We start from the raw sequence: 25585 nt of genomic DNA on the forward strand, positions 1-25585 counted from the left end.
TCTTCCATCCCAAACCATCCCACATCCCAAGCTGGAAGGTGTTGGAAGGATCATGGAGTCCAAATCCCTCTCAGACTGGAATTTGGGGCATTGAGACCTCCCCTACAGGATATTTTTGGGGTGACAAGGAGGATTTAATGGCAGTGTTTGATTGAGTTTAATTAAGCCTCAAACCCCCAGGCTGGAAAACCATTCCACTGCTCCATCCCCCTAATTCGGAAGAAATTCCCAAACTTGCATCCCATAATAAACCCCCACACCTATAAACTGCAGGACAACACCACAGCTGATTTTGGGGTGTAAAGGTGACAACATTGGGGTGTCTTGCTCAGTGTAATGGGATTTTTAATTTATTTGGAATTATTTTTATGGTTGTGCCATCCAGAAAAAAAATATTTTTCTCCTCCTCCTGGTGACAAAATCTGAGCATCTTCATTTGCTGAATTAGAAGAAATTATCCCAAATTCTCCTCCTTTTTAATCCTTCCCTGAAGTTTGGATTTTGAGGAATCCTGCCACAAATTGTTCCACAATCCCTCCATTTCCCCCTGTCCTGTTTTCCTTCTCTCCCACAAATCCAGATGGAAATCCTGATGAGGAAATCAGTAGGGCTCTTCCAGAGTCTTTCCCTCATGGAAAACACAAATAGGAACAGATCCAACTGTTTTTCCCTGAGTTTTAAGCCCTGGTTTTACCCTTTATTAAAATGTTCATGAGGCCCTGGACAGAAATAGTTTGGGATGAGTGTTTGGTCTCAGAGATGCCATTTCTGCCTGGCTGGAAGTTTTACTGGAATTTGCCAAGGATGTGGTGGGAAAAAATGGGACAAAATCATTCTGGAAATGGCTGCCTCCTCCCAGCCTTTTAAAGGATCCCTTTGGAAGGTTGGGATCACCACTGACCCCATGAATATTTAGGTTTTCCTCATCATCAGCTAATGTAATCTCCAAAAGTGTGGGAACCCTCACTGGGAATCCCATCCCTGCCTCTTTCCTGCCAAGGATGTGATGGGAAAAATGGGGCAAAATAATTCTGGAAATGGCTGCCTCCTCCCAGCTTTTAAAGGAATCCTTTGGAAGGTTGGGATCACCACTGATCCCATGAATATTTAGGTTTTCCTCACCATCAGCTCTGTGTCATCTCCAAGAGCATGGAAGCCCTCATTGGAAATTCCATCCCTGCCTCGTTCCTGCCCAATTCCAGGGAAGAGGATTTATCCCCAGGTCCAGGGGATGTTCCAGAGGGTTCCATGGCTGGAAAGGTGGGAAGGGGGCAGCAGAACTCACCTGCAGTGAGGGGAGGTGGCTCCAAGGAGAGCTTCACCACAGTCTCCAACGCAGCCTTGCCGTGAGTTGTGCCAACATTTTCTTCCTGATTTCCGCCGTTCCCGGTGTATTCCCAAGGCTGGGAATTCCCTTGGAGCTGCCTGTGGACTTCCAGACCTGTGGATTGAGCGTCACTGAGGATGGATCTGGTCTTTTGGGGTCTCCAGGCTCTGTGGATTGTTGGTTTTGAGGGTTCCATGAGTCCTGGGGTTCATCCCAGGCATGGTTTGGGATGGCGGAGCAATCCCGGGATTTTGAGGGCAGGGATTGGGATTTCTGTGGGTTCAGCTTTGAAAACTGGGAGTCAGGGAGGGATTTGATTTGAGACTTCCAGATGCCCCTCTGATCCCTCAGATTCCTCTCCGGAAAACCCATCCCTCCCCAAACCTGGATCCAAAAGCTGTTGGTGATCCAACATTTTCTGCGCTGAATCCCAGAAAAAAAAAACATTTATTCATTTATTCCTAAAAACAACTTCTCACTTGCAGTTTCAGGCTGCTTTGGGGCAAGGAGAAGATCCTTTCCTGCATGAATTCCCAGCCTTACCCTTTTCCATGGAAATCTTCCCAACTCACCTCCACAACCTGCAGGCAGAAGAGACAGGGAAGAGTTTGTTTGCTACTTTTATTTTTCCAACATAAATAAGATTTTTTTAAAGGAAATAATTATTTTTATGGATTATTTTTCACCCCTTTCTCCTCCTTTTCAAGGATCCAGATGTTTCCTATCAACTCCAGTGGGGGTAAACTTTAAAATTTTCCATATCTATAGGGAAAGCCCAGGGAATGGGGCAGGAAGGTTCTGCTGGATCTCAAATAAATGGATTTCTGCAGGGCAAGGAAAGCAAGATCCCAGAAAGTTTCAGTATTGGGATTCTGGGAAAAAAAATCCCAAATTTTCAAAAATTTTGTTTTGCTGGATCTCAACTAAATGGATTTCTTCAGGGCAAGGAAAGCAAGAGCCCAGAAAGTTTCAATATTGGGATTCTGGGATAAAACCATCCCAAATGTTTAAAAATTTTGTTTGCCTGGATCTGAAATAAATGGATTTCTGCAGGGCAAGGAAAGCAAGACCCCAAAAACTTTCAGTGTTGAGATTTTGGGATTCTGGGATAAAACCATCCCAAATTTTAAAATATTTTTTTTGTTTTGTGCTAGTGGTAGAAAGGAGAATTTGTGCTGTGGGAGAGGAGAATTTTGTGCCAAGAAATGCCACAAAAAAACAGGAATTAAAAAATTCAGCGAGCTCCAAGCTTCCCACCGTGACCCAATCCACGAAAGGAAATTTGGGAAGGATTTACTGACAAAACCAAACGGGAAGAGAGAGGGGGGTTAAGGGATAAAAATGAGGAGTTCCAGGAAGTCAGGAATCTGCAGGGCCTGGAATTCCACGCTCCTGGAGAGGGACCCAGCTGTCCCTCTGCTAATGGGTGACATTTGGACGTGTGCTGGCACGGAAACCGCTCCAATTTAGCTACTGGCAGGGTCACCACGGGGCCAACTCACCACAAATCCCTCTCATTTCGCTCCTGAGCACTTCCTTCACCTCTTCCTCCTGTGCCAGAGGGGGAAAAGGGAATTTAGGGGTGAATTCCAACCCTGGCACCTTGTCCCATTGAGGTGGAGCTGCCTCGATTGGGGTGTGACCAGAGCAGAGATTTGGTGTCATGGGGTTCAAGGTTTGTGGTTCATTCCCCCTAAAAATTCCTGATTTTTCTGCAGCCAGCTCCTCTGGCCCCAAGGAATTGGTATCCCAACCCTTGTCACACCTCAAACCTGGGCTGGCTTTCCAAGGAGTATCCCCACCCTCCTGGAATTGTCCCCTCAAGGTGGAGCCACCTTGTTTTGGGTGCAGAGATTTGGTGTGACGGTGAGTTCTGTGCAAGATTTGTGGCTCATTCCCCCTAGAAATTCCTGATTTTTCTGCAGCCAGCTCCTCTGGCCACAAGGAATGGGATCCCAACCTCTGTCACACCTCAAACCTGGGCTGGCTTTCCAAGGAGTGTCCCCACCCTTCTGGAATTGTCCCCTCGAGATGGAGCCACCTCATTTTGGGTGCAGAGATTTGGTGTCATGAGGTTCAAGGTTTGTGGTTCATTCCCTCTGGAAATTCCTGATTTTTCTGCAGCCAGCTCCTCTGGCCACAAGGAATGGGATCCCAACCCCTGTCACACCTCAAACCTGGGCTGGCTTTCCAAGGAGTGTCCCCACCCTCCTGGAATTGTCCCCAAAGCCATGATCTCCCAAACTTCCCTGAGCTCTGAAAAGCCAAATTATCCCTTTGGGGTGGAGTTGTGGGAGCACCTTGGATGATTTTGGAGCTGCACCCCCTCCTGCTTCCTCTGCCTCTTTCCCAGCCAACGCTGCTCCCCAAGGAATGAGATTTCCAATCTCATGGATTTGGAGCCCATCCTTCATCCCTGGGACAGTCAACAGCCACTGATCCCACTGGGAATCTTCCCTGTGTGGATGGACTTCCCATCCCCTCTTATCCTTCTTGGGAGTCTGAATTTTGGGGAGCTGGAATTTTCAGCAGCCCAAATTTAGGAGATCCTTTCCCACAACGCCCTTGCTAAAATTAATCCTGCTTGGAAAATTAATCCACACCCTGGAAAAATGGAAATATTGTGGCAGTCAAGTGGCACAAAATCCAGGATGATGGAGGAATTGGGAATGAGGGGAAAGATGAGGGATGGAAAACCTGCCCTAAGGGACTTTAGGCCTGGCTTTGCAAAGCCCAGCTCTGCTCCCACCTCGCTCTCTGCCTCATTTCCCAGATATTCTCGCAGCAGATCCATTTCTCATCATTTCCCTCCTCCCCTCAGCCTCTCAGGGCCGATTTTCTCCATTTTCCCCCCCGTAATGGGAAATGATTTTGGGAGGAAGCACTCACGGAAAGGCCTGGCTCTCCCTTGGCTCCTTTCTGCCCGGCCGGGCCATTTTCCCCCTGTTCAAAACACTCGGATCATTACCAAATCTCCAGAGATTGCCCATTAAATTAGTGCTCCTTAGGGATGAGAGCTGGTCAGGGAGATGGGCAAAAAGCCTCACGTGATTTCCTATAAATTTTAGGGAAATCTAAACCACCTCAGGCCTCATTCAGATCCCAGATTTTTTTGGGAGCTCTGCCCCATCCCAACAATGTGGATTTTAACACCTTAAGTCAGGTTTAACACTGGTCTGGCCTGCACAGAATTTTTGGGAAGTGGAGCTGCAATTCCAGTGCTGGAAAAAATGGGAAAACCAGGAGATGCTGAGTTTTGTCAGCAAGGGATAAAAACACCCTGACAGATTTGCCACTCAGAGCTGCTGGAAACTGGATTTGTGGATTAAGGGTGCTCAAAAATATTAAAGGACAAGGAGCACAAGAAGGATGATCCCAATTAAAGCTGGTAGGGTCATTTTTCTCAATCCATGCTCACTTCCAGTGCCAGGAAAAATCACATTATCCACCAGCAGCACATGGAGTTACAGCAGGGCCACTCCTGACCCTGAAATCCCTTGGGACATTGGGATTTGAAACAAGTTGGGATTGGGATCTGAAGCAATTCTCTGCTGAGTATTAATTTGGCATTAATTACTGATTATTGTTTAATTCCTGCTCTGCCTCGAGGATGTGCTGATCCAAAGTTTGATGTTTTCCCAAAGGAATCCTCCCCCAGCTGGAAATTCTGGCAGCACTGCCTGTGTGCAACGCCTGGAATTTGGGATTCCAACATCTCTGCTCTTGTTGGAGAGCTGAGAAACAAAACCTGGAGGATCCAAGGCTCATCCAAGCCCAGTTTGGAATGTTGGGATCCCAGCTGGATCATTCCCATACTGACCACTTCTCCTTTGGGCCCATCCATGCCTGGGGGGCCCTGGAGGCAGAGCTGGGATCTCCCTCTTTTCCCTGGAGGACCCTGGAGAGGAAAAGGAGAGTTCAGCCAGCACTTCAGAGATATCCTGTTGGAGTCAGCGAGCCAGGTCTCTCTCTGGATTCTTCAGAGAGAAATCAGAGTGCAGGGATTGAATTAAAGGTTTTGGATGGGTTGGAGTGTGTTAAGTCACTCACACATACAGTAGAGGTGTAAGTTTGAGTTTTAGCATAAGTCAGTCAGTTTTAGTGTGAGCTGCAGCGCTTTTAGAGAGTGAAAGGTCCAGAGTAGAACAAGTTCTAGTGAAGGTTAACAAACACACTGATGTTTTCAGTGCAGCCTCCAGAAGCTCAGTTTGAGACAGTGCTTAGACAAAATAGAACTCCAGTGAGAATATTGCTGACATTTTTCAGATCCTATACGTGGTTTATACGTATTTTAACATGTTGAGAAATCAGAATTCTAATAGGTTAAGAGGTAGTGGTTTGAATTTACATGTTAGCTTGTTGGAAAAGTCCTATATACGATTATGTATTGGGGAGAGTTAGTGCTGTATGCCATTGATTTTTGCCTTTTGCTTTTGCCATTGCTTTTTGCCTTTTGCTTTTTTGCCTTTTGCTTTTGCCACAGCTTTTTGCCTTTTGCTTTTTGCCTTTTGCTTTTGCCACAGCTTTTTGCCTTTTGCTTTTTGCCTTTTGCTTTTTTGCCTTTTGCTTTTGCCACAGCTTTTTGCCTTTTGCTTTTTGCTTTTGCCACAACTTTTTGCCTTTTGCTTTCTGCCATTGCCTTTTGCCTTTTGCTTTTTGCCTTTTGCTTTTTGCTTTTGCCACAGCTTTTTGCCTTTTGCTTTTGCCATTGCTTTTTGACTTTTGCCTTTTGCTATTGCTTTTTGCTTTTTGCCACCACTCTGCCGTGCCTGCAGTGTCTCCACCACCCCAGAAGAAGATCAGAGCTCTGACAGCAACACCAGGACACCAGGGACAGCTCCTGTTTTTCTTTGGGACTTTATGTTAAAACTTAGATGGATTTTGATGTCTGTGACTGTGCCTTTGATGCTCTTTTACAATAAATAACCTTTTTAGCTGCTGTAATAATTTAGACATAACCCAGCACGAAGGGAGCACCAGGAATTAACCTCACAATATCCCACATTTCTTTGGGATTTTCCACCTAAATCCCAACCTGGCCATCAGCAGGAGACACCCAGGATGGGATCAGCCCTCTGGAATTTTTTCCCTCTGTCCCAACCCCACAAGCCATTCCTGGAGTTTCTCCTTTAATTCCAGGAGAAGCCAAGGAGCAGTGTGGGAGGAAAAAGTGGCACCTCACAGCCTGTCTTTAATCAGTGTCCAAAAAAAAAAAAAGCCATTTATTATCCCAGACAGGCTTTTCTGGGCTCGCTAATAACATCAAAAATTCCAGCCTTTTAAAATATCCATGAGGGAATCTTGTACCTTTCGGCTCCCTCCTCCCTCCTGTCATTCCTTTGATTTATTTTTCATGGCAAGGCACAGCCTGGGGAGCAAGAAAAGGAAGAATAATTTTGTTTCCATGGGTTGGAGAGGGATTTAATCCATATTTTATTGTTCTGGAAGGACCTTTTCCCACCTTCTTCCTATAAGCACCCTTCAAAATTCCTTTTAAAGATCCCTGTTACACTCCCAGCATTTTTATTCAGTGACTTCAAGCTATTATTTTTAAGGAAGATGTTGATTTCCAGAGGTATTTTCCAGGTAAAATTCAGCTTCCATCAGGCAAATTAGCAGGGAGAAAATCCAAGTCTCTTTGGGGGGAGAAAAAAGAATATTTTGAGGGAAAAAAGGAAATATTTGGGGGGAAAAAAAGGAAAAATTAAAGTTGATTTTGTGATAAAAGTGTTGATTAAAGAGATCCAGAAAAAAAAAATATTGGGAATTGCTGGATGTGGGTTGAGTTCATCCTTTCTGCTCTGCATCCCTCTGTTCTTGCCTTAAATTAATTTTATTTTTTGTGGATTCTATGGGATCACACATGTTTTATTCTTTCTGAAGAGCAGCCTCGTGTTCTGATCATCTAATTAATTACTTAATTAATTAAAACATCACTTTTCATGTGGAATTAGCCAAAATCCTGTCAATATTTGATCCTGATGGAGCTGATGTGGTATAAAAGTTGTAAATATTTTGATTTTTTGAGAAAAAAAGTAGGAAAATTCTGCTGGAATGAGGTGAAATAGAGATTTTTTTAGAACCATCCATGTCAGAATTCCTGCAAAGATCTGCAGGATAAGGAGACCTTGGAGATCCAGACTCATTCAGATTTTCCCAGAAAATTTGGAATTGTCCCAAATTCCATCCTCCAAAATCCAAATTATTGCCATCATTGCCAGGAATCAAGCAGGGCTTATGGATAAAATTTGGTTTTTCAGGTTATTTCCTTCCAACTTTTCTTTTATTCTTGGATCTTCCAGATAATTTTTGAATTCTTTAATCCAAGCCTGAAACTCTCCCAGCAAAACCACTGAGGGAATTTTAATTTCCAGCCTTTTTTTCACTTTGGAAATTTCTTTTTTTCTTGAAGAAAACTTCCAGGGCAGGGTGATCCTGCTCATGGATGGAATTAAAATCTCATTTACCAGGATTTTTTTTCCCCCCTGTGTTTGTAAAGGTGCCCAGCGTGACTGGAATGCAAAAATATTAATTAAAGACGGGAGCCTTGGCATCCTGATCCTGGGATAATTAACAACTTGATGTCCTAAACACTTGGAATTATCTCTCCATGGAGAGGTCAAATCTTCCCCTGAGGAGATGGGGAAGGAGGGGAGGGAAGGGGAGGGAAAATATCCAGGAGGAAATTAGAGGGAGGTGAAACATGAGGATAGAGATGCCAAGGGAAGAGGGAATTGGGAGAGGAGGGAGGGGGGGACATGGGGACAATTCAGGGGTCTTGGGTCGCACCAGGGTGTCCAGGTGTGCATCCCTGGGGGCTGGGGATCTGCTGGGATTCCTGTGGGATTCAGGATTTGTGGGATCTGGGACCTGTGAGATTCAGGATTTGTGAGATTCAGGATCTGTGAGATTCAGGATCTGTGGGATTCCTGTGGGATTCTGGATCTGTGGGATTCAGGATCTTCTGGGATTCCTGTGGGATTCAGGACCTGTGAAATTTGGGACCTGTGAGATTCAGGATCTGTGGGATTCAAGATCTGTGGGATTCAAGATCTATGGGATTCCTGTGAGATTCAAGATTTGTGAAATTCAGGATCTGCTGGGATTTGGGATCTGCTGGATTCCTGTGGGATTCAGGATCTGTGGGATTCCTGTGAGATTCAGGATTTGTGGGATTCAGAATCTGCTGGAATTCCTGTGGGATTCAGGATTTGTGGGATTCGTGTGGGATTCCTGTCAGATTCAGGATCTGCTGGGATTCAGGACCTGTGGGATTCCTGTGGGATTTTGGATCTATGGGATTCTGGACCTGGGGGATTCAGGACCTGCTGAGATTTGGGACCTGTGAGATTCAGGATTTGTGAGATTCAGGATCTGTGGGATTCCTGTGGGATTCTGGATCTGTGGGATTCCAGACCTGCTGGGATTCCTGTGGGATTCAGGATCTATGGGATTCCTGTGGGATTCAGGACCTGTGGGATTCCTGTGGGATTCAGGACCTGCTGAGATTCCTGTGGGATTCAGGATCTCTGGGATTCCTGTGGGATTCCTGTGGGATTCAGGACATGTGGGATTCTGGATCTCTGGTTTTCCTGTGGGGTTCAGGACCTGTGGGATTCCTGTGGGATTCCGGATCTCTGAGATTCCTGTGGGATTCAGGACCTGTGGGGTTCAGGACCTGCTGCTCATCTGTGGGATTCTGGATCTCTGGGATTCCTGTGGGATTCCTGTGGGGTTCAGACCTGTGGGATTCCGGATCTCTGCTCACCTGTGGGCCTGGCTCTCCCTGTGGCCCTTGAGCTCCAGCTGCTCCAGCCCCTCCAGGTTTCCCAGGCCATCCCGGTTGTCCTTTGAATCCTCCCAGTCCAGGAACTCCCTTGGCTCCCTGGGAATCACAGGGAATGCAGGGATGGGGCAGCCAAACTTCATCCAAACCCTTCCATGGCATTGGGAATATGGGAACACCCTCCACGTTCCTCTGCTCTCCACCTTTCCTTGTCCAGACATGGATTTTCCATCCAACCACTCCCAAGAATTCCTAAATTCCCAGCTCAGAACCTAAACAGAATCCTGGGAAAAAGCCAGCAAAGAGGAAAATCCCAAACCTATAAATTTCCCACTCATCTTCACCACTGAGCTTTCTTCCCAGGGCTGCTGGAACAGAAAATATTCCCATGAAACCCAGCAGAAGGAAAAATCCAACACTCAGCAGTGGTGGAAAAGAAATTTGTGGGAGAGGAGAAGATCAAGAGAGAAATGGAATGAGAATTCCCTGGGAATGATCTCCAAGCCTCCAACCCGAGACTTCAGGAGGTGTTTGACCATCAGGGAATGAGGAGCAGGTTTGGTATCAATAAAATCCTTTAAGATCCCAAATCCATTGGAGACTGGAATGCCTGAGGGGGTGGAAAATGCCAAGAGATTTGATGGAGGCTGCTGAGATTGTGTTTGGTGTTTTTATGGGTTTTTTTTCCCCTTAAAAATTGACTTTTTAAACAGAAATCCTGATTTTTTTCCCCCTATGGAAAAGTACAAATTTAGGAGGTTTTTTTTGTTGGGTTTTTTCTTTTGGTGGGGCTTTTTCGGGGTTTTTTTTGGTTTTTTTTTGTTTTGTTTTGTTTTGGGTTTTTTTTTGTTTTTTTTTTTTTAAGGAATAAAGCAGGAAATGAAGGAATGCTGAGAAGGAAAATTGGTGGGGAGTGATCCAGGTGGGAATTCCTCAGGGGGATGAGAACAGAATTTGGGATTGGCCTGGAGACCTTTCCCATTTCCCATCCCACAGCCTGATCCAGGGATTTACCCCGGGAATGGAGGTGCTATAACTCTGCCAGTGAATCCCAGCCCCTCTGGAGGCTTTTCCCCACACTAAATTGGGATTTTATCCATGGACAGAGGTGAATTTAAGGAGACCTCTCTGTCCTGCCCTTTTCCAGCTGCATTCCCAACCCCACTGTTCCAGCCAGTTGACATTTCCCCTCTGGAAAGGGCACCAGTGATGTGGAAAATGTTAAATTTTGTTAAGTGCACCTGATGGATGTGGGATTTATCCCTTGGAAATGGCAGTGTGGTCAGTACCAACCTTTTCTCCTTTCTCCCCAGGAATTCCCGAGGCGCCGTCGCTCCCTGAGGCTCCTGGCTCGCCCTGGAAGGAGCCAAGGTAAAATCCTGGGTAATGTGGGCTTGGAAAAGCTGGGATTTTGGGAATAAATTGTTTTTTTCCCTGGGATTGGAGTTGTTTACTGAGTGTCACCTCTGTCTGGGCACTGGTGGTATTCCAGGAGAGGGAAAATTCCCATTAAAATGGAAAAGAGCCAGTGGAGCACCAGGATGGGGATGGGGTAAAAATCCCAATCCCAATCTCCAAGAACCTTCACCCAATTTCCAATCCATGCTGATTTATGGGAGCAGATCCAGGAAATCCCAATTTATGCCCATTGGAAGAAAGGAGCATTTTCCTGAGGTGGATTTGGGAAAAATTCTGGGAATGTGGGATGATCTTTAATGTCCCTTCCCAAACATTCCACAATTCTGGGACGATCCAGATCCTCACCTTTGCTCCATGTTGTCCATTTGATCCCGGAATTCCCGGTTTTCCAGGACTGCCAGTTTCTCCCTGTGGATGGAAAGGCTGTGAGGACAAAGATTCCCCAAAACCATTGGGAAAACTCTGGAAAAGCAAGGAAAGGGATAATCCAGGGATGACACTCAGAGATAAAATCTCACCTCAGCCTAGAAATTTCAGATCACTAAAATTTAACCCATAACCAATGAGACAAATGAACTAATTAACACCAATTTTAACTCATAACCAACTTAATTGGAAATCCCTAAAATTGGAGTTTATCCCAACTCCAAGATCTCCTGAAGGAAAACAGGACGGGGGAAATTCCCCGGGCAAAAATTCAGTCACGAAATGGAGCGGGGCTGATGAAATCAAATATTAACAACAATAATAATCAAAATAATATTAATTAAAAGTTATTACGACCGCAATAATAACAACAACAACAACATTGTCTCCATCACCAACAGCTCCCATTGCTCTCATCGAGCTTTCCAAACCCTCCATAAAAAGCCCATTAAGGCTCATCAGCGTTGTTTACTGATAAGGGACTAATGGTGCTGATAAGAGCCCTGCACGAATTTAGAACTGAGCCCAGGCCGTTGCTAAGTCACGGATCAGGAGGGATTTGGGCTGGGTTTAGTTTGGTTTTTAACCCCAGGTTATCCCAAAGTTCACTGCAAGCCTAAGAATTTCCCAGTCCATGATTCTCTGCTCTTCTTGCCATGGATCAGGAGGGATTTAGGCAGGGTTTGTTTTAATTTTTTATCCCAACGTTCCCTGCAAACCTTAAAGCTTCCCAATCTCTGATTCTCTGCTCTTTGTAGGATTTTCCCACAAAAACTGAGTGGATTTCTCAGGATTCCGTGACACAGATCAGGAGGAATTTGGGCTGTGTTTAGTTTAGTTTTTAACCCCAGATTATCTGACAATTCCCTACAAACCTAAGAATTTCCCAATCTGTGATTCCCTGCTCTTTGTAGGATTTCCAGGAGGGATTTTCCCACAGAAATGGGGTGAATTCCTCAGGATTCTGTGCCATGGATCAAGAGGTATTTGGGCTGGGTTTGCTTTTGGTTTTTTATCCCAAAATTCCCTACAAGCCTAAAACCCAATCCGTGATTTCCCAGATTTTCCAGATTTTCACAGATTTCCCAATCTGTGATTCCCTGCTCTTTGTAGGATTTCCAGAAGGGATTTTCCCACAGAAATGGGGTGAATTCCTCAGGATTCTGTGCCATGGATCAAGTGGGATTTGGGCTGGGTTTGGTTTTGTACTTTTATCCCAAAATTCCCTACAAGCCTAAAACCCAATCCGTGATTTCCCGGATTTCCCAGATTTTCCCAGATTTCCCAATCTGTGATTCCCTGCTCTTTGTAGGATTTCCAGGAGGGAATTTCCCACAGAAAGGGGGTGGATTCCTCAGGATCCCAAGCCTGAAGCTCTCCTGGGAATAAAGCTGGATCAGGATACAAAGCTGGGCTTGGCTCACCTTGGCCCCTTTGGCTCCGGGAGTGCCGATCCGACCTGGGAGCCCCCGCAGACCCTGGGAATAAAGACAGGAATGAGGGAATTCCACAGAAAATGAGGAATTCTGATGGTGCTGGAAGATCCTTCCCTATCTCTGCTCATCCCATATTTATTTCTGCTTGGCCAAATTTTATTATTTGGAGCTCTGGAGAAGGTTTCTCCGACTCGCCATCCCAAAGATTTTTCACCACATTCCCAAGGATTTTGGGTATCCCCAAGGATGGAGGTTTCTTGGGATCTCATCCATGTCCTACCTTTGTCCCTTTCTGCCCTGTGTCTCCAGTGCTCCCTGGGTCACCTTTCGCTCCCTGCATGGAAAAAAAAAAGGACAAAGGAGATGAATTTTCAGGAATTTTGAGCCGAAATCCCATCTGTGTGCCAGAAGATTTTTGGGAGGGAAGTGAGATTCAGGAGGGATTCAGTGAAGGATTCCTTGGTTTCCTGTTCTCCATCAGGCAGAGAAGGACTTGGGATGTGAAGGAAATTGAAATTTGGGCTTTGGTGAGAAACAGAGGAAAACACAGGGTGGGAAAGATGGGATAAATAAGGAATTTTGGGATATGGATGGGCTGGGAAGTGGAGAAGGACAACTCCTTAAAATCAGGAGAGGAGACTTTTCCAGGGATTTGGGAAAGACCCTGAGGCATTTAGAGGGTGGGAAGGGAAAGGAATGTGGGATTCAGGGAGCACAGACAGGAATGTGGGATTTGGGAAGCACAGACAGGAATGTGGGATCAGGGAATGCACAGACAGGAATGTGGGATCAGGGAAGCACAGACAGGAATTTGGGATCAGGGAATCACAGACAGGAATGTGGGATCAGGGAATCACAGACAGGAATGTGGGATAAGGCAAGCACAGACAGGAATGTGGGATCAGGGAAGGAGCACAGACAGGAATGTGGGATCAGGGAAGCACAGACAGGAATGTGGGATCAGGGAATGCACAGACAGGAATGTGGGATCAGGGAATGCACAGACAGGAATGTGGGATCAGGGAATGCACAGACAGGAATGTGGGATCAGGGATTGCACAGACAGGAATGTGGGATCAGGGAATGCACAGACAGCAATGTGGGATCAGGGAAGGAGCACAGACAGGAATGTGGGATCGGGGAAGGAGCACAGACAGGAATGTGGGATCAGGGAAGGAGCACAGACAGGAATGTGGGATTTGGGAAGGCACAGACAGGAATGTGGGATCAGGGAATGCACAGACAGGAATGTGGGATCAGGGAAGGAGCACAGACAGAAATGTGGGATCAGGGAATGCACAGACAGGAATGTGGGATCAGGGAAGGAGCACAGACAGGAATGTGGGATTTGTGAAGCACAGACAGGAATGTGGGATCCAGGAAGCACAGACAGGAATGTGGGATCAGGGAAGCACAGACAGGAATGTGGGATCAGGGAAGCACAGACAGGAATTTGGGATCAGGGAAGCACAGACAGGAATGTGGGATCAGGGAAGGAGCACAGACAGGAATGTGGGATCAGGGAAGCACAGACAGGAATGTGGGATCAGGGAATCACAGACAGGAATGTGGGATCAGGAATCACAGACAGGAATGTGGGATTTGGGAATGCACAGACAGGAATGTGGGATCAGGGAATGCACAGACAGGAATGTGGGATCAGGGAATGCACAGACAGGAATGTGGGATCAGGGTAGTACAGACAGGAATGTGGGATCAGGGAAGGCACAGACAGGAATGTGGGATTTGGGAAGGAGCACAGACAGGAATGTGGGATCAGGGAAGGAGCACAGACAGAAATGTGGGATCAGGGAATGCACAGACAGGAATGTGGGATCAGGGAGCACAGACAGGAATGTGGGATCAGGGAAGGCACAGACAGGAATGTGGGATCAGGGAATGAACACAGACAGGAATGTGGGATCAGGGAGTGCACAGACAGGAATGTGGGATCAGGGAATGCACAGACAGGAATGTGGGATCAGGGAGCACAGACAGGAATGTGGGATCAGGGAAGGAGCACAGACAGGAATTTGGGATCAGGGAATCACAGACAGGAATGTGGGATCAGGGAATCACAGACAGGAATGTGGGATAAGGCAAGCACAGACAGGAATGTGGGATCAGGGAAGGAGCACAGACAGGAATGTGGGATCAGGGAAGCACAGACAGGAATGTGGGATCAGGGAATGCACAGACAGGAATGTGGGATCAGGGAATGCACAGACAGGAATGTGGGATCAGGGAAGGAGCACAGACAGGAATGTGGGATTTGGGAAGGCACAGACAGGAATGTGGGATCAGGGAATGCACAGACAGGAATGTGGGATCAGGGAAGGAGCACAGACAGAAATGTGGGATCAGGGAATGCACAGACAGGAATGTGGGATCAGGGAAGGAGCACAGACAGGAATGTGGGATTTGTGAAGCACAGACAGGAATGTGGGATCAGGGAAGGAGCACAGACAGGAATGTGGGATCAGGGAAGCACAGACAGGAATGTGGGATCAGGGAAGGAGCACAGACAGGAATGTGGGATTTGTGAAGCACAGACAGGAATGTGGGATCCAGGAAGCACAGACAGGAATGTGGGATCAGGGAAGCACAGACAGGAATTTGGGATCAGGGAAGCACAGACAGGAATGTGGGATCAGGGAAGGAGCACAGACAGGAATGTGGGATCAGGGAAGCACAGACAGGAATGTGGGATCAGGGAATCACAGACAGGAATGTGGGATCAGGAATCACAGACAGGAATGTGGGATTTGGGAATGCACAGACAGGAATGTGGGATCAGGGAATGCACAGACAGGAATGTGGGATCAGGGAATGCACAGACAGGAATGTGGGATCAGGGAAGTACAGACAGGAATGTGGGATCAGGGAAGGCACAGACAGGAATGTGGGATCAGGGAAGGAGCACAGAGAGGAATGTGGGATCAGGGAAGCACAGACACGAATGTGGGATCAGGGAAGGAGCACAGACAGGAATGTGGGATTTGGGAAGGAGCACAGACAGGAATGTGGGATCAGGGAAGCACAGACAGGAATGTGGGATCAGGGAATGCACAGACAGGAATGTGGGATCAGGGATTGCACAGACAGGAATGTGGGATCAGGGAAGGAGCACAGACAGGAATGTGGGATCAGGGAATGAACACAGACAGGAATGTGGGATCAGGGAGTGCACAGACAGGAATGTGGGATCAGGGAATGCACAGACAGGAATGTGGGATCAGGGAAGGAGCACAGACAGAAATGTGGGATCAGGGAATGCACAGACAGGAATGTGGGATCAGGGAATGCACAGACAGGAATGTGGGATCAGGGAAGGAGCACAGACAGGAATGTGGGATCAGGGAATGCACAGACAGGAATGTGGGATCAGGGAAGGAGCACAGACAGGAATGTGGGATCAGGGAAGGAGCACAGACAGAAATGTGGGATCAGGGAATGCACAGACAGGAATGTGGGATCAGGGAGCACAGACAGGAATGTGGGATCAGGGAAGCACAGACAGGAATGTGGGATCAGGGAAGCACAGACAGGAATGTGGGATTTGGGAATGCACAGACAGGAATGTGGGATCAGGGAAGCACAGACAGGAATGTGGGATCAGGGAATGAACACAGACAAGAATGTGGGATCAGGGAAGGAGCACAGACAGGAATGTGGGATCAGGGATATCACAGACAGGAATGTGGGATTTGGGAAGGGGCACAGACAGGAATGTGGGATCAGGGAATGCACAGACAGGAATGTGGGATTTGTGAAGCACAGACAGGAATGTGGGATCAGGGAATGCACAGACAGGAATGTGGGATCAGGGAAGGAGCACAGACAGGAATGTGGGATTTGTGAAGCACAGACAGGAATGTGTTTTCCATAAGGAGCACACATAGGAATTTGGGATGAGGGAAGCACAGACAGGAATGTGTTTTCCATAAGGAACAGATTGTTTCCCAAACAATCCCTGTCTTTTCCTGCCACTCACCGGTTTCCCCTTCTGTCCCTGCAGGCCTCTGTCACCTTTGGCTCCCTTGATCCCATTTTTCCCATCCTGTCCTGCCGCACCCTGCCAGAAAATTGGGAAAAATTCACTGCAGAGCCCGTTTTTGATTCAGGGAAGAGGGATGAGGACAATCCAGGATGGGAACCCAGCTGTAGGATCCCTCACTCCGAGGTCAGAAACTCTCCCAGACCTGAGGTTGGGATTTAATTCCCATTCCTCACCCCAATTCCATGGGATTGTAAATCCCTGGCAATGAAACCTGGGAGGGGATTAATTTGTAATTCCAACTCAGGGAATTTGTGGCAGCCAAAGGATCATTCCTGGCCAAGGATGTTTGGATGGGGCTGGGAATGGGAACAGGGATTTAGGGAATGTGTGACCCAGTTTTTTTAATCCCATTTTGGAATTATTTTGTGTTTGGAGCCACATCCAGCACTGGGATCTCTTTTCACAACACCATTGTTGTGGTTGCAAATAAAGCTGCTAAAAAGCATCACTTATTTTTTATTTTTAAATTGTAATATTTTCCTCAAAGCTGCCACAGTTTCCTCATCCATCCTGGTCAGTTATGATGGCATTTCCAGCACTTGGATGTGAAGGAAAAATTTGATTTATCCCCACTTGAGCCCCTCAGCTCTCTCAGGGGAGAATGAATTGGCTGCTTGAGCAAATCAGGAGCTGAACAAGTGGAATTCTCTGCTTGGAATTTGTTTGCTGTGGTTGTTGGAGGGAAACAAATTCATTAAAAATAAAATAGAGATAAAGAAAAATCAGATTTGTGTGCCAGAGACTCCCTGGATCAGGGGGAAATCCATGTTCCTCCGTATTCCAGGCTCAAATATCTCTTTATTGGTAACTATTTATTGACACAATCAATAGAAAATTCCATTTGGGGATGTAAATAAACCATAAAACCCTGGGAATGTCTCTGGGACAGATTGGAGGGTAATAAACCATTTGTGAGATGGCTAAATCCCACAAATCCAGGATACCTTCAAGTGCCTGGAGTTTTGAGGGAGCTGGGAGCTGGGATCAGACCAGGGATGGGTCAAAAAAAATCTTCTTTTTGTGCACTAAAAAATCTGACATTAATTAGAGCTCTCCTAATTAGCTCTAATATTTCTCTTTATTATCCCAAATATTTCCAGTGCCAGGTTTTCCATGTTTTCCTGTCCAACTCACCTTCCTGCTTTCCATGAAATCCATCTCATCCTGAGAGAATCCCAAAGGGTTTTAGGAAAAGTTAAACTCACTTAAGGATGTGCTGGGTCCAAACCTGGCCTACTTAGTCCAGGCAACAAAAATAAGATTTAGACCTGGGTTTTATCTCTCCATAAGTTGTTTCCTACTTATCCTGGGCCAGAGAGATTTTGGAATATGGATTGGAAGGTTTAAAATCTTAAGGGTGTGTGGGAAAGCTGGGTCTAAGCCAGGCCTAATTAATCCAGGCAACATAAATGAGATGTAAACCTCGGTTTTATCTCATAAATGGTTTCCTGCTTATCCTGGGCTGGAGAGATTTTGGATTGGAAGGTTTAAGATCTTACTGCAAAGCTGGGTCTAAGCCTGGCCTACTTAGTCCAGGCAACAAAAATGAGATTTAGACCTGGGTTTTATCTCTCCATAAATTGTTTCCTGTTTATCCTGGGTCAGAGAGATTTTGGAATATGGATTGGAAGGTTTAAAATCTTAAGGGTGTGTGGGAAAGCTGGGTCTAAGCCAGGCCTACTTAGTCCAAGCAATATAAATGAGATTTAAACCTGAGTTTTATCTATCCTTAAGTGATTTCCTGCTTGTCCTAGGCTGGAGAGATTTTGGAATATAGATTGGAAGGTTTAAAATCAGGGTTGGACTTGGCCTGGAGGGGAAGAAGGTCATGGAGGTGATGCTTTCCCAGGACAGGGAAAAGATGGGATAGGAGGAATTAAAAGAAAGAATTAAAAAAAAAAAAAAAAAGAAAAAGAAAATGCAAAATGCAAAGAAGCCAAAATGGAAATTTGCTCCCTCGGATTTCCACCCCGGTGTCGTGCAGGGGAAATCAAGGCCGGACGATAAACGGCAGTAAATTAAAATTTAAATGGCAATTTAAAGGCAATTACTGCGGGAATACTGGAAACGGCTCCGGCTCTTTGGGTTTGGGATGAAAACGTCGCTGGAATTTAACTGCGAACGCAGAGAGGCTGAGTCACCCACCCTGTGACGCAGAGAAACCTCGGATTTTGCTCCCAGGCAAAAAAAAATTCCAGCGGATCTGGAGCCGGGAATGAGCAGGGACTCCCTGGGAAAAGCTGAATCCTTGGGGATGCTCCCCCAAAAAAGGATGGAGCCGTTTGAAGCCACGCACATCAAAAAAAGGAGCATGAATTCCCAAACTTCTCCTAAAAGGTTTTCTCCACCTCCCGCTGCTCCTGCTCCTCAATATTTGATGGGATGATGCAAATGGAATTTCCACCTCCCACCTCCCAGCCGTGGTTTTTTATTCGTTTTTTTTCCCTTCCCCGCTGGGTTTTGGAGGAATGGGTTTGGTCAGGATGATTTGCTGCAGTTTTGAGCTCTTTTCCCCCCAAAAAATTTTGGTGTTAGAGGTGGGAATGGCCTGATTTAGTGGAAAATTCCCCTTGGAATGAGAGGATCTGGAAGGGAATGATCCAACCCGCAGCAGTTTAAGGATTCTGTGTGATCCCAGTTTTCCTGGGAATATTAATATCCATAATAAATTCAAATTCCTGCTCGCAAAACCATTCCCACTCCTGCTGAACTCCGACTCCGGTGCACCCCAGACTCCAGGGATTCAGAATCCCTGGAAAACCAAAACAGGAGCAAGAAACGGGGGAAAAGAGCATTAAAAAATCAGAATTTTGGGGAGAATAACGGGTTAATCCGTTGTTATTTTAATGCACAATCACAGGGAATAAAGAGAAGCAGGAATCCATGATCCAAAGGACGAGTTAATGGGAATAACGAGCGGCAATTTGCAGATAAAAGGGGGAAGGAACAGCAAAATAAAAAGGGAGCAGAGCTTTTAGGAAAGAGGAGGAAGGAGGAGGAGGCGCCTGGGATATCAAAACTGACCCCGTTTGTGAAGTCAAGCGGATCCATAGAAATTTTTCCGAGGAATAATTGCAGGGAGAAGACACAAATGCTGTTGGGAACTTCGATGGATCAGAAAATCGGGAGAGTAAATGGATGAGGGCGCTGAGATCCCTGCCAGGGAATTCAGCAGGAGCAGCAATCGCGGGCAATTTGTGGGAATTAAAGATGGGACTAAAGGGAAATGAAGGGAAATGAGGAGCACGAGGCTCTGCCTGGAAGATTTGGTGTTGGATCCAGGCAGGATGGGAGTTCAGGAAAAGGGGAGAAGAATTTGGGAATGATGGACAGCTCGGGGATAACTCAGGAATTATCAAAGTGGGAGCTTAATTCCCATCAAGATCATCCCTGAATGGGTGGGAATGATGGGTGAGAATTCCCTAAATCTTCCAGTAAAACCAGTGGGAAGTGAACCTGGCAGAGGTGGGATGAATTCCAGAATTTATCCTGGATTTCCAGCAGCATCCCAGCTCGGATCTGCCTTTTGCAATTTTGGGAATGTGGTAAAAGATCAAATCCCAGCTTTCTGCACCAGCAGAATCCCAGGATTTTTCCAAAAGGAAGATTCCTTTGCTTTGCTCAGATGGTGGCTGGCTGACACCACTTTGTGGGAATTATTATCCCTAAATTCCAGGGCAAAACGGGATGCTGGGATCCCATTGCACTCAGCAAACTTTGGATGGATTCACCCCATGGATTCAGGTGTTCCCAAAAAAACAATTCCATGAATATTCTCAATCCAACACCTTCCAGTGCTGATCCAGGTCTTGCAGCACGTTCTGGCCTCAAGGCTTTGGCAAAGAAGGTTGTTTATAATTATTATTAATAATATTAATAATTAATAAAATAATTAATTGCATGAGGGCCTTTTCCTCAGGGAGCAATTCCCACTCTGGATTCCAGGCCTGTCAATAATTCCTGTGATCAGGAATCAATGGGAACTTATTTCTTTGGACAACTTTGGAAATTTGGAATTTGGACTCTCAATTGAAGAGCTGAGCTCAATGATCCTGATGGGTCCTTTCCAACTCCAAATATTCCATGATTCTGTGATTCTGAGAGTCTTTGGAGCTTGGAGATTTTCCATTAGGGGTGAATACACCAGAGGCATTAAAAACATGAAATAAATGTGTTTTTCTTGTGTTCCTTAATGCAAAATAATGAAATAATGGAATAATGGAATCATGGAATCATGGAATGGTTGGGGTGGGAAGGGACCTTAAAGCCCATCCAGTTCCAATCCCAAGGGCAGGGACACCTTCCACTGTCCCGAATTTCTCCAAGTCCCATCCAGCCTGGCCTTGGACACTTCTGGAGATGGGACATCCATATTTTTTTTGTGGAAATTCCATGCCAGGGCCTGCCCATCCTCACAGACAGGAATTTCTGCTACAATTTCTCCAAACCCTTGGCTGTGATCCCTGATATCCACACTGGTTTTCCAGCAAAACCTCTTGGAACAATTTGGGGAGCAGCCCTGAGTTCCCATCGGCTCTTCCCACCCATCCCCACGTTCCTGGCTGTGGGGCAGAACCAGGATTTGGGATGTCAGTGTCTTGGGTTGCAATCCAGGATGTGACCAGCAGTGTGGTTCTGTCACCATCTGTTAAACCAGCTGGGGCAGTGATCCTCATCTCCATGGGAGATATCTCCTGTTAATGGGTCAGCTGTTAAACCAGCTGGGGCAGAGTTCTTTATCTTTTCACAGCCCATCCTCCCTCCAGGAGATCTCTCCTGTTCATGGCCACTGAGTCCCAGGGCATGGCTGATAAAATTCCATCATCCCATGGGGAGATGCTCCACCCAGGGGAGGAGCCAAGCATTTCCTACCCAGATAAAATCTGAGATTTGGAACATCAGAGCAGCCTTTCCCACTGGATCCCAGAGGAAAACCAGACCCTTCCACATCATCCCTGGAGCTTCAGAGCAAACTGCACCTTGTACAGGAGCACTGCTCCAGCTGAGCCACATCTGTCACTGCAGGAGGATGCAGCCACCATGGGATGGGACTGCTGCCAACACCCTGCCTGACGGGTGTCAGGCTGTACTCTGACTGTGTCAGGGTTTGGGGTTTGTTCTTTGTAGTGCTGTATTTCTATTTTAATTTCCCTAGTAAAGAACTGTTATTCCTATTCCCATATCTTTGCCTGAGAGCCCCTTGATTTCAAAATGATAATAATTTGGAGGGAGGGGGTTTCCATTCTCCATTTCAAAGAGAGGCTCCTGCCTTTCTCAGCAGACACCTGTCCCCCAAACCAGGACAGTCAGGGAAACATTTTCCAACTCACGGCAGATCCCGGCGAGCTCGGTTCTCCTGGCTCCCCCTGCAAGGAAAATAGGGATGAGTTACCCTGGGGAAGAGCTGGGAACAGGGAATGCTGAAGGAATTCTGGCAAATGGGACAAGGAGAGCAGCTGGAAGGGCAGTGGGATATCCCAAATATCCCAGCTCTAAGTGGAGTTTTGAGAACATCTCTCACCTCCCTCCTGGAATATTGACATTCCAGCAACTCCAAACTGACCATTCCAGCCTGGAAAAGCTCCCAGAGCGCTCTGCTCCTTTAAAATCTTTAGGATTTTCCTGGAAAAGTCCAGCTGCTCCTGCTTTTCCAGAGCTTCAATGAATCCAATCAGCAATTTTGGGGAGGGAATGAGGGATTATATTCCATGGGAAAATCAGGACGGGATTTTCCACCTCAGTCCTGGCAGGAGATGCCTCAAGTTTGGAGCTCACCTTCTGTCCCACGGGTCCTCTGCTCCCAAAAAGTCCCATCATTCCCTTGGATCCAGCTTCTCCTTTGATTCCCTAAAATGTTTAAATCCCTGTTAAACACATTTTCAGCACCTGCTCTCTGGAATTCATCCATGGAAAAGCTCATGGAGATAACAAAGATGACCAAAAGCAGAATTTCCATATCAAAATTCCATCCCAGGGGTTGGAAAGAAAGCCACCAGTGCCAGGAGCGTCTGGGAATTGTTGTGGAAAAGATTCCTTGCCCAGTGGTGGGGATTGAAGGAAAACAGGCAGGAAGGGGGTTGGGATCCTTGGGATGAGCTGTGCCAAAAATCCAGGAGAAGACCCTGCTGGGCTCACTGGGGCTGGAGATTCCACTCTCCAAAGTCATCCAGATGTTTATCCAAGAGGATAATAAAGGATAAATAAAGGATGCCTGTGTGTTATTTTATGGATTATTTTTCATGGATTATTTTTTTGGGGAATATTTTTATGGATTATTGTCAATGGATTTTTAAAAATGGATTATTTTTTTATGGAGTATTTTTATGGAGTATTTTTTAATGGAGTATTTTTAATGGAGTATTTTTTTAATGGATTGTTTTTTAATGGATTATTTTTAATGGAGTATTTTCCATCAGAGCCCAATCAAACAAATAAAACATATGGAATTTTATCTGACTTTAAAAACACAGGGAACAATCTCCAAGAGTTTTCTTCACTCTGAAGACCTGAGCAGTGGGATCAGAAAAGGGCAGGATCTGCCCCTTTCCCAAGGGATGTGCCCACCTTGGATGAGGCAATTCCCACCTGGACTACACCAGGATCCTGCTGTGGATGTGTCACTGCTGCTGCAGGAATTTCAATTTATTCAGGGCTGGGTCAGGCTGGTGAAGCCATTTCCATTTCCGTGAGATGGAAATTGGGGTGAGCAGGACACGGAGCCGGGAGCTGTGACTCAGCTGGGAGTGGGAGAATTCCGTGATTCCTCCCAGGAGAACGGGGCCTGGGGTGAGCTCTGGGGGAGCAGAGGGAGAGGGAGGAGCTCTGCCAGCACCCAGGGGACACAGCAGGGACATGGGAGCCATCCCAGCCCTGCCGAGAGAATTCCAGAGGCTCCAGGAGCAGGGAGAGCTCCTGGAGGGACAGGGGGATGTGGGAATGGAAGGGTGGCTTTTCCCAGTGGGACACTGGGGTGTGTTTGGTGTCCCCAAGCCCCTGCCCAGCCCCTGCTCTGCCAGAGCTGGGTGTGGCTGTGTTTTCCAGCAGAACCCCGGGATGGTTTGGGATGGTTTGGGATGGTTTGGGATGGAGGTGGCTTTGAGGATCACCCAGTTCCAATCCCAGCCGTGGGACACCTTCCACCATCCAAGACTGCTCCAAACCACATCCAACCTGGCCTTGGACACTTCCAGGGATCCAGGAGCATCTGTGATTTTTCTGGGAATTCCCTTCACCACCCTCAGTCCCTTCCTCACAGGCTTTGGGAAGTTCCCACCTTTTCTCCTACAGGTCCGTCCTCTCCCTTCTCGCCTTTGTCTCCATCAAAACCTGGCAGGCCCTGCTCACCCTGAAAGGAAAACCAGGAACTGGCGGATTCCAGTTCTTCCACCTCTCCTGGAAGGATCCAGCTGGATCCAAGTGCTGATCCCGAGCAGGGAAGGGGCAGCTTGGAAAGTCAAACTTACGGGATCTCCTTTGGCGCCTTTGTAGCCCTGGGGTCCAAAAATAGTCATGGATTCACCCTGGAGAAAGAGAGACAGGGAAAGGGATTCACTGGGAGCTCGTGGATCCCACTGGGAATGCTGTGATTAGCAACAACATTAATTGTTAGGGTTAATCACCCTTGATTAAAACCTGGATCATGGAGGTGCCCAGAAAACTCCAAATCCTGAGGTTTCCCAGTGACCTCCTGTCCCCCAAAAAATTGGAGTTATTCCAGTGCAGCTTTCCAGGATGGAAAAGGACAACAGGATCACTCCCTGATCCCAGACAGATTCCAGGATGGAAAAGGACAACAGGATCACTCCCTGCTCCCAGTGCTGGGACAGATTCCAGGATGGAAAACGATAACAGGTTCACTCCCTGCTCCCAGACAGGTTCCAGGATGGAAAAGGACAACAGGATCACTCCCTGATCCCAGACAGATTCCAGGATGGAAAAGGACAACAGGATCATTCCCTGATCCCAGACACATTCCAGGATGGAAAAGAACATCAGGATCATTCCCTGATCCCAGACAGATTCCAGGATGGAAAAGGACAACAGGATCGTTCCCTGATCCCAGTGCTGGGACAGATTTCAGGATGGAAAAGGACAACAGGATCATTCCCTGATCCCAGTGCTGGGACAGATTTCAGGATGGAAAAGGACAACAGGATCATTCCCTGATCCCAGACAGATTCCAGGATGGAAAAGGACAACAGGATCATTCCCTGATCCCAGCTGCTGGTGCTGGGACAGATTCCAAGAGTGCCCCGTGGCTTTGTCACTTAGGGATTTGGATTCCCAGCTTTTCCCAGCTTTGGGAATGGCAGGATGGGGACTGGAGCTGTCCGTGGTGTCCTGGTTTATGGATACAGTTGGAGCTGAGGAATGGGATTGGCACTGAAGTCACCCCTCAGAGGGAGGTTTTGGGGGGGTCACACCCCCAAAGTGTCACCCCTGGGAACCCCATGGACAAATCCAAGCTCCTCAGAGAGTGAGATCCAGGCTTTTCCAAGGAATGTCTCTGCTCTGGACAAGGGATGGCTGTTTCTCCAAAGGGATGGGGCAGGTGGAAAAAAAATTCCCTTCACTCAACTCCCTTCAGTGCAAATACTCTGAAATATCCTGATCTTACATACACATTTTATATAGATCCTGATCTTTCTTATTAGAAATATCCTGATCTATCCTGATGATATTCTGCAAATATTCCTGATCTGGGTGATTCGGCCTTGCTGGGCTTTTACCAACCCCACATCTGTCAATATTCCCAAAAATCTGACATTTTTTGGATTCTGTCTTACCCTCACTACAGGACCCTGCCCAAATTCTGCTTTCATACACATTCCTGCTTCCCAGCTCTCTAAGAGAGGCAGGATGGGGGACTCAACACATTTTGGGAATAAAATAAAGACTAAAAACCCTGCCCTGGGATTCATGGAGTTATTCCCTCATCAATGCAGGGAGAATGAGACAGAAAATGAAGCTGCAATAACCAGGTGGAACAAACCCAAGCCAATTTTTCCCTCCTGCTCCCGTTTCATCACCGATTCCACCTTTGTGAAGGCATCCTTTGGAAAATGCATCCCACATTCCTCAGGCTCGGGAAGAGCTCCGAGGCCTCCTCACGAAGCAAATTAAGAATTGAT

The 25585-nt window shown here is 46.7% G+C and overlaps 1 protein-coding gene across 1 annotated transcript in view; it reads right to left on the reverse strand.

Annotated features, from left to right (window-relative positions):
* The window catches only part of LOC116995994 (collagen alpha-1(VII) chain-like), a 95052-nt gene that overhangs the window by 4369 nt on the left and 65098 nt on the right, over positions 1 to 25585 (reverse strand). The window contains exons 65-79 of the mRNA XM_033059143.1: positions 23918 to 23974; positions 23728 to 23799; positions 22230 to 22301; positions 21785 to 21820; positions 16389 to 16469; positions 12675 to 12728; positions 12383 to 12436; positions 10878 to 10940; positions 10407 to 10469; positions 9096 to 9212; positions 5148 to 5225; positions 4217 to 4270; positions 2830 to 2878; positions 1900 to 1908; positions 1286 to 1441 (exon numbers count right to left, since the gene is read on the reverse strand). Coding sequence (XP_032915034.1) covers positions 1286 to 1441; positions 1900 to 1908; positions 2830 to 2878; positions 4217 to 4270; positions 5148 to 5225; positions 9096 to 9212; positions 10407 to 10469; positions 10878 to 10940; positions 12383 to 12436; positions 12675 to 12728; positions 16389 to 16469; positions 21785 to 21820; positions 22230 to 22301; positions 23728 to 23799; positions 23918 to 23974 — 1015 coding nt within the window. The remainder of the gene's footprint in view (positions 1 to 1285; positions 1442 to 1899; positions 1909 to 2829; positions 2879 to 4216; positions 4271 to 5147; positions 5226 to 9095; positions 9213 to 10406; positions 10470 to 10877; positions 10941 to 12382; positions 12437 to 12674; positions 12729 to 16388; positions 16470 to 21784; positions 21821 to 22229; positions 22302 to 23727; positions 23800 to 23917; positions 23975 to 25585) is intronic.

The sequence above is a fragment of the Catharus ustulatus genome, chromosome 4 (assembly GCF_009819885.2).
Source record: "Catharus ustulatus isolate bCatUst1 chromosome 4, bCatUst1.pri.v2, whole genome shotgun sequence".
NCBI classification, from domain to species: Eukaryota; Metazoa; Chordata; class Aves; order Passeriformes; family Turdidae; genus Catharus; species Catharus ustulatus.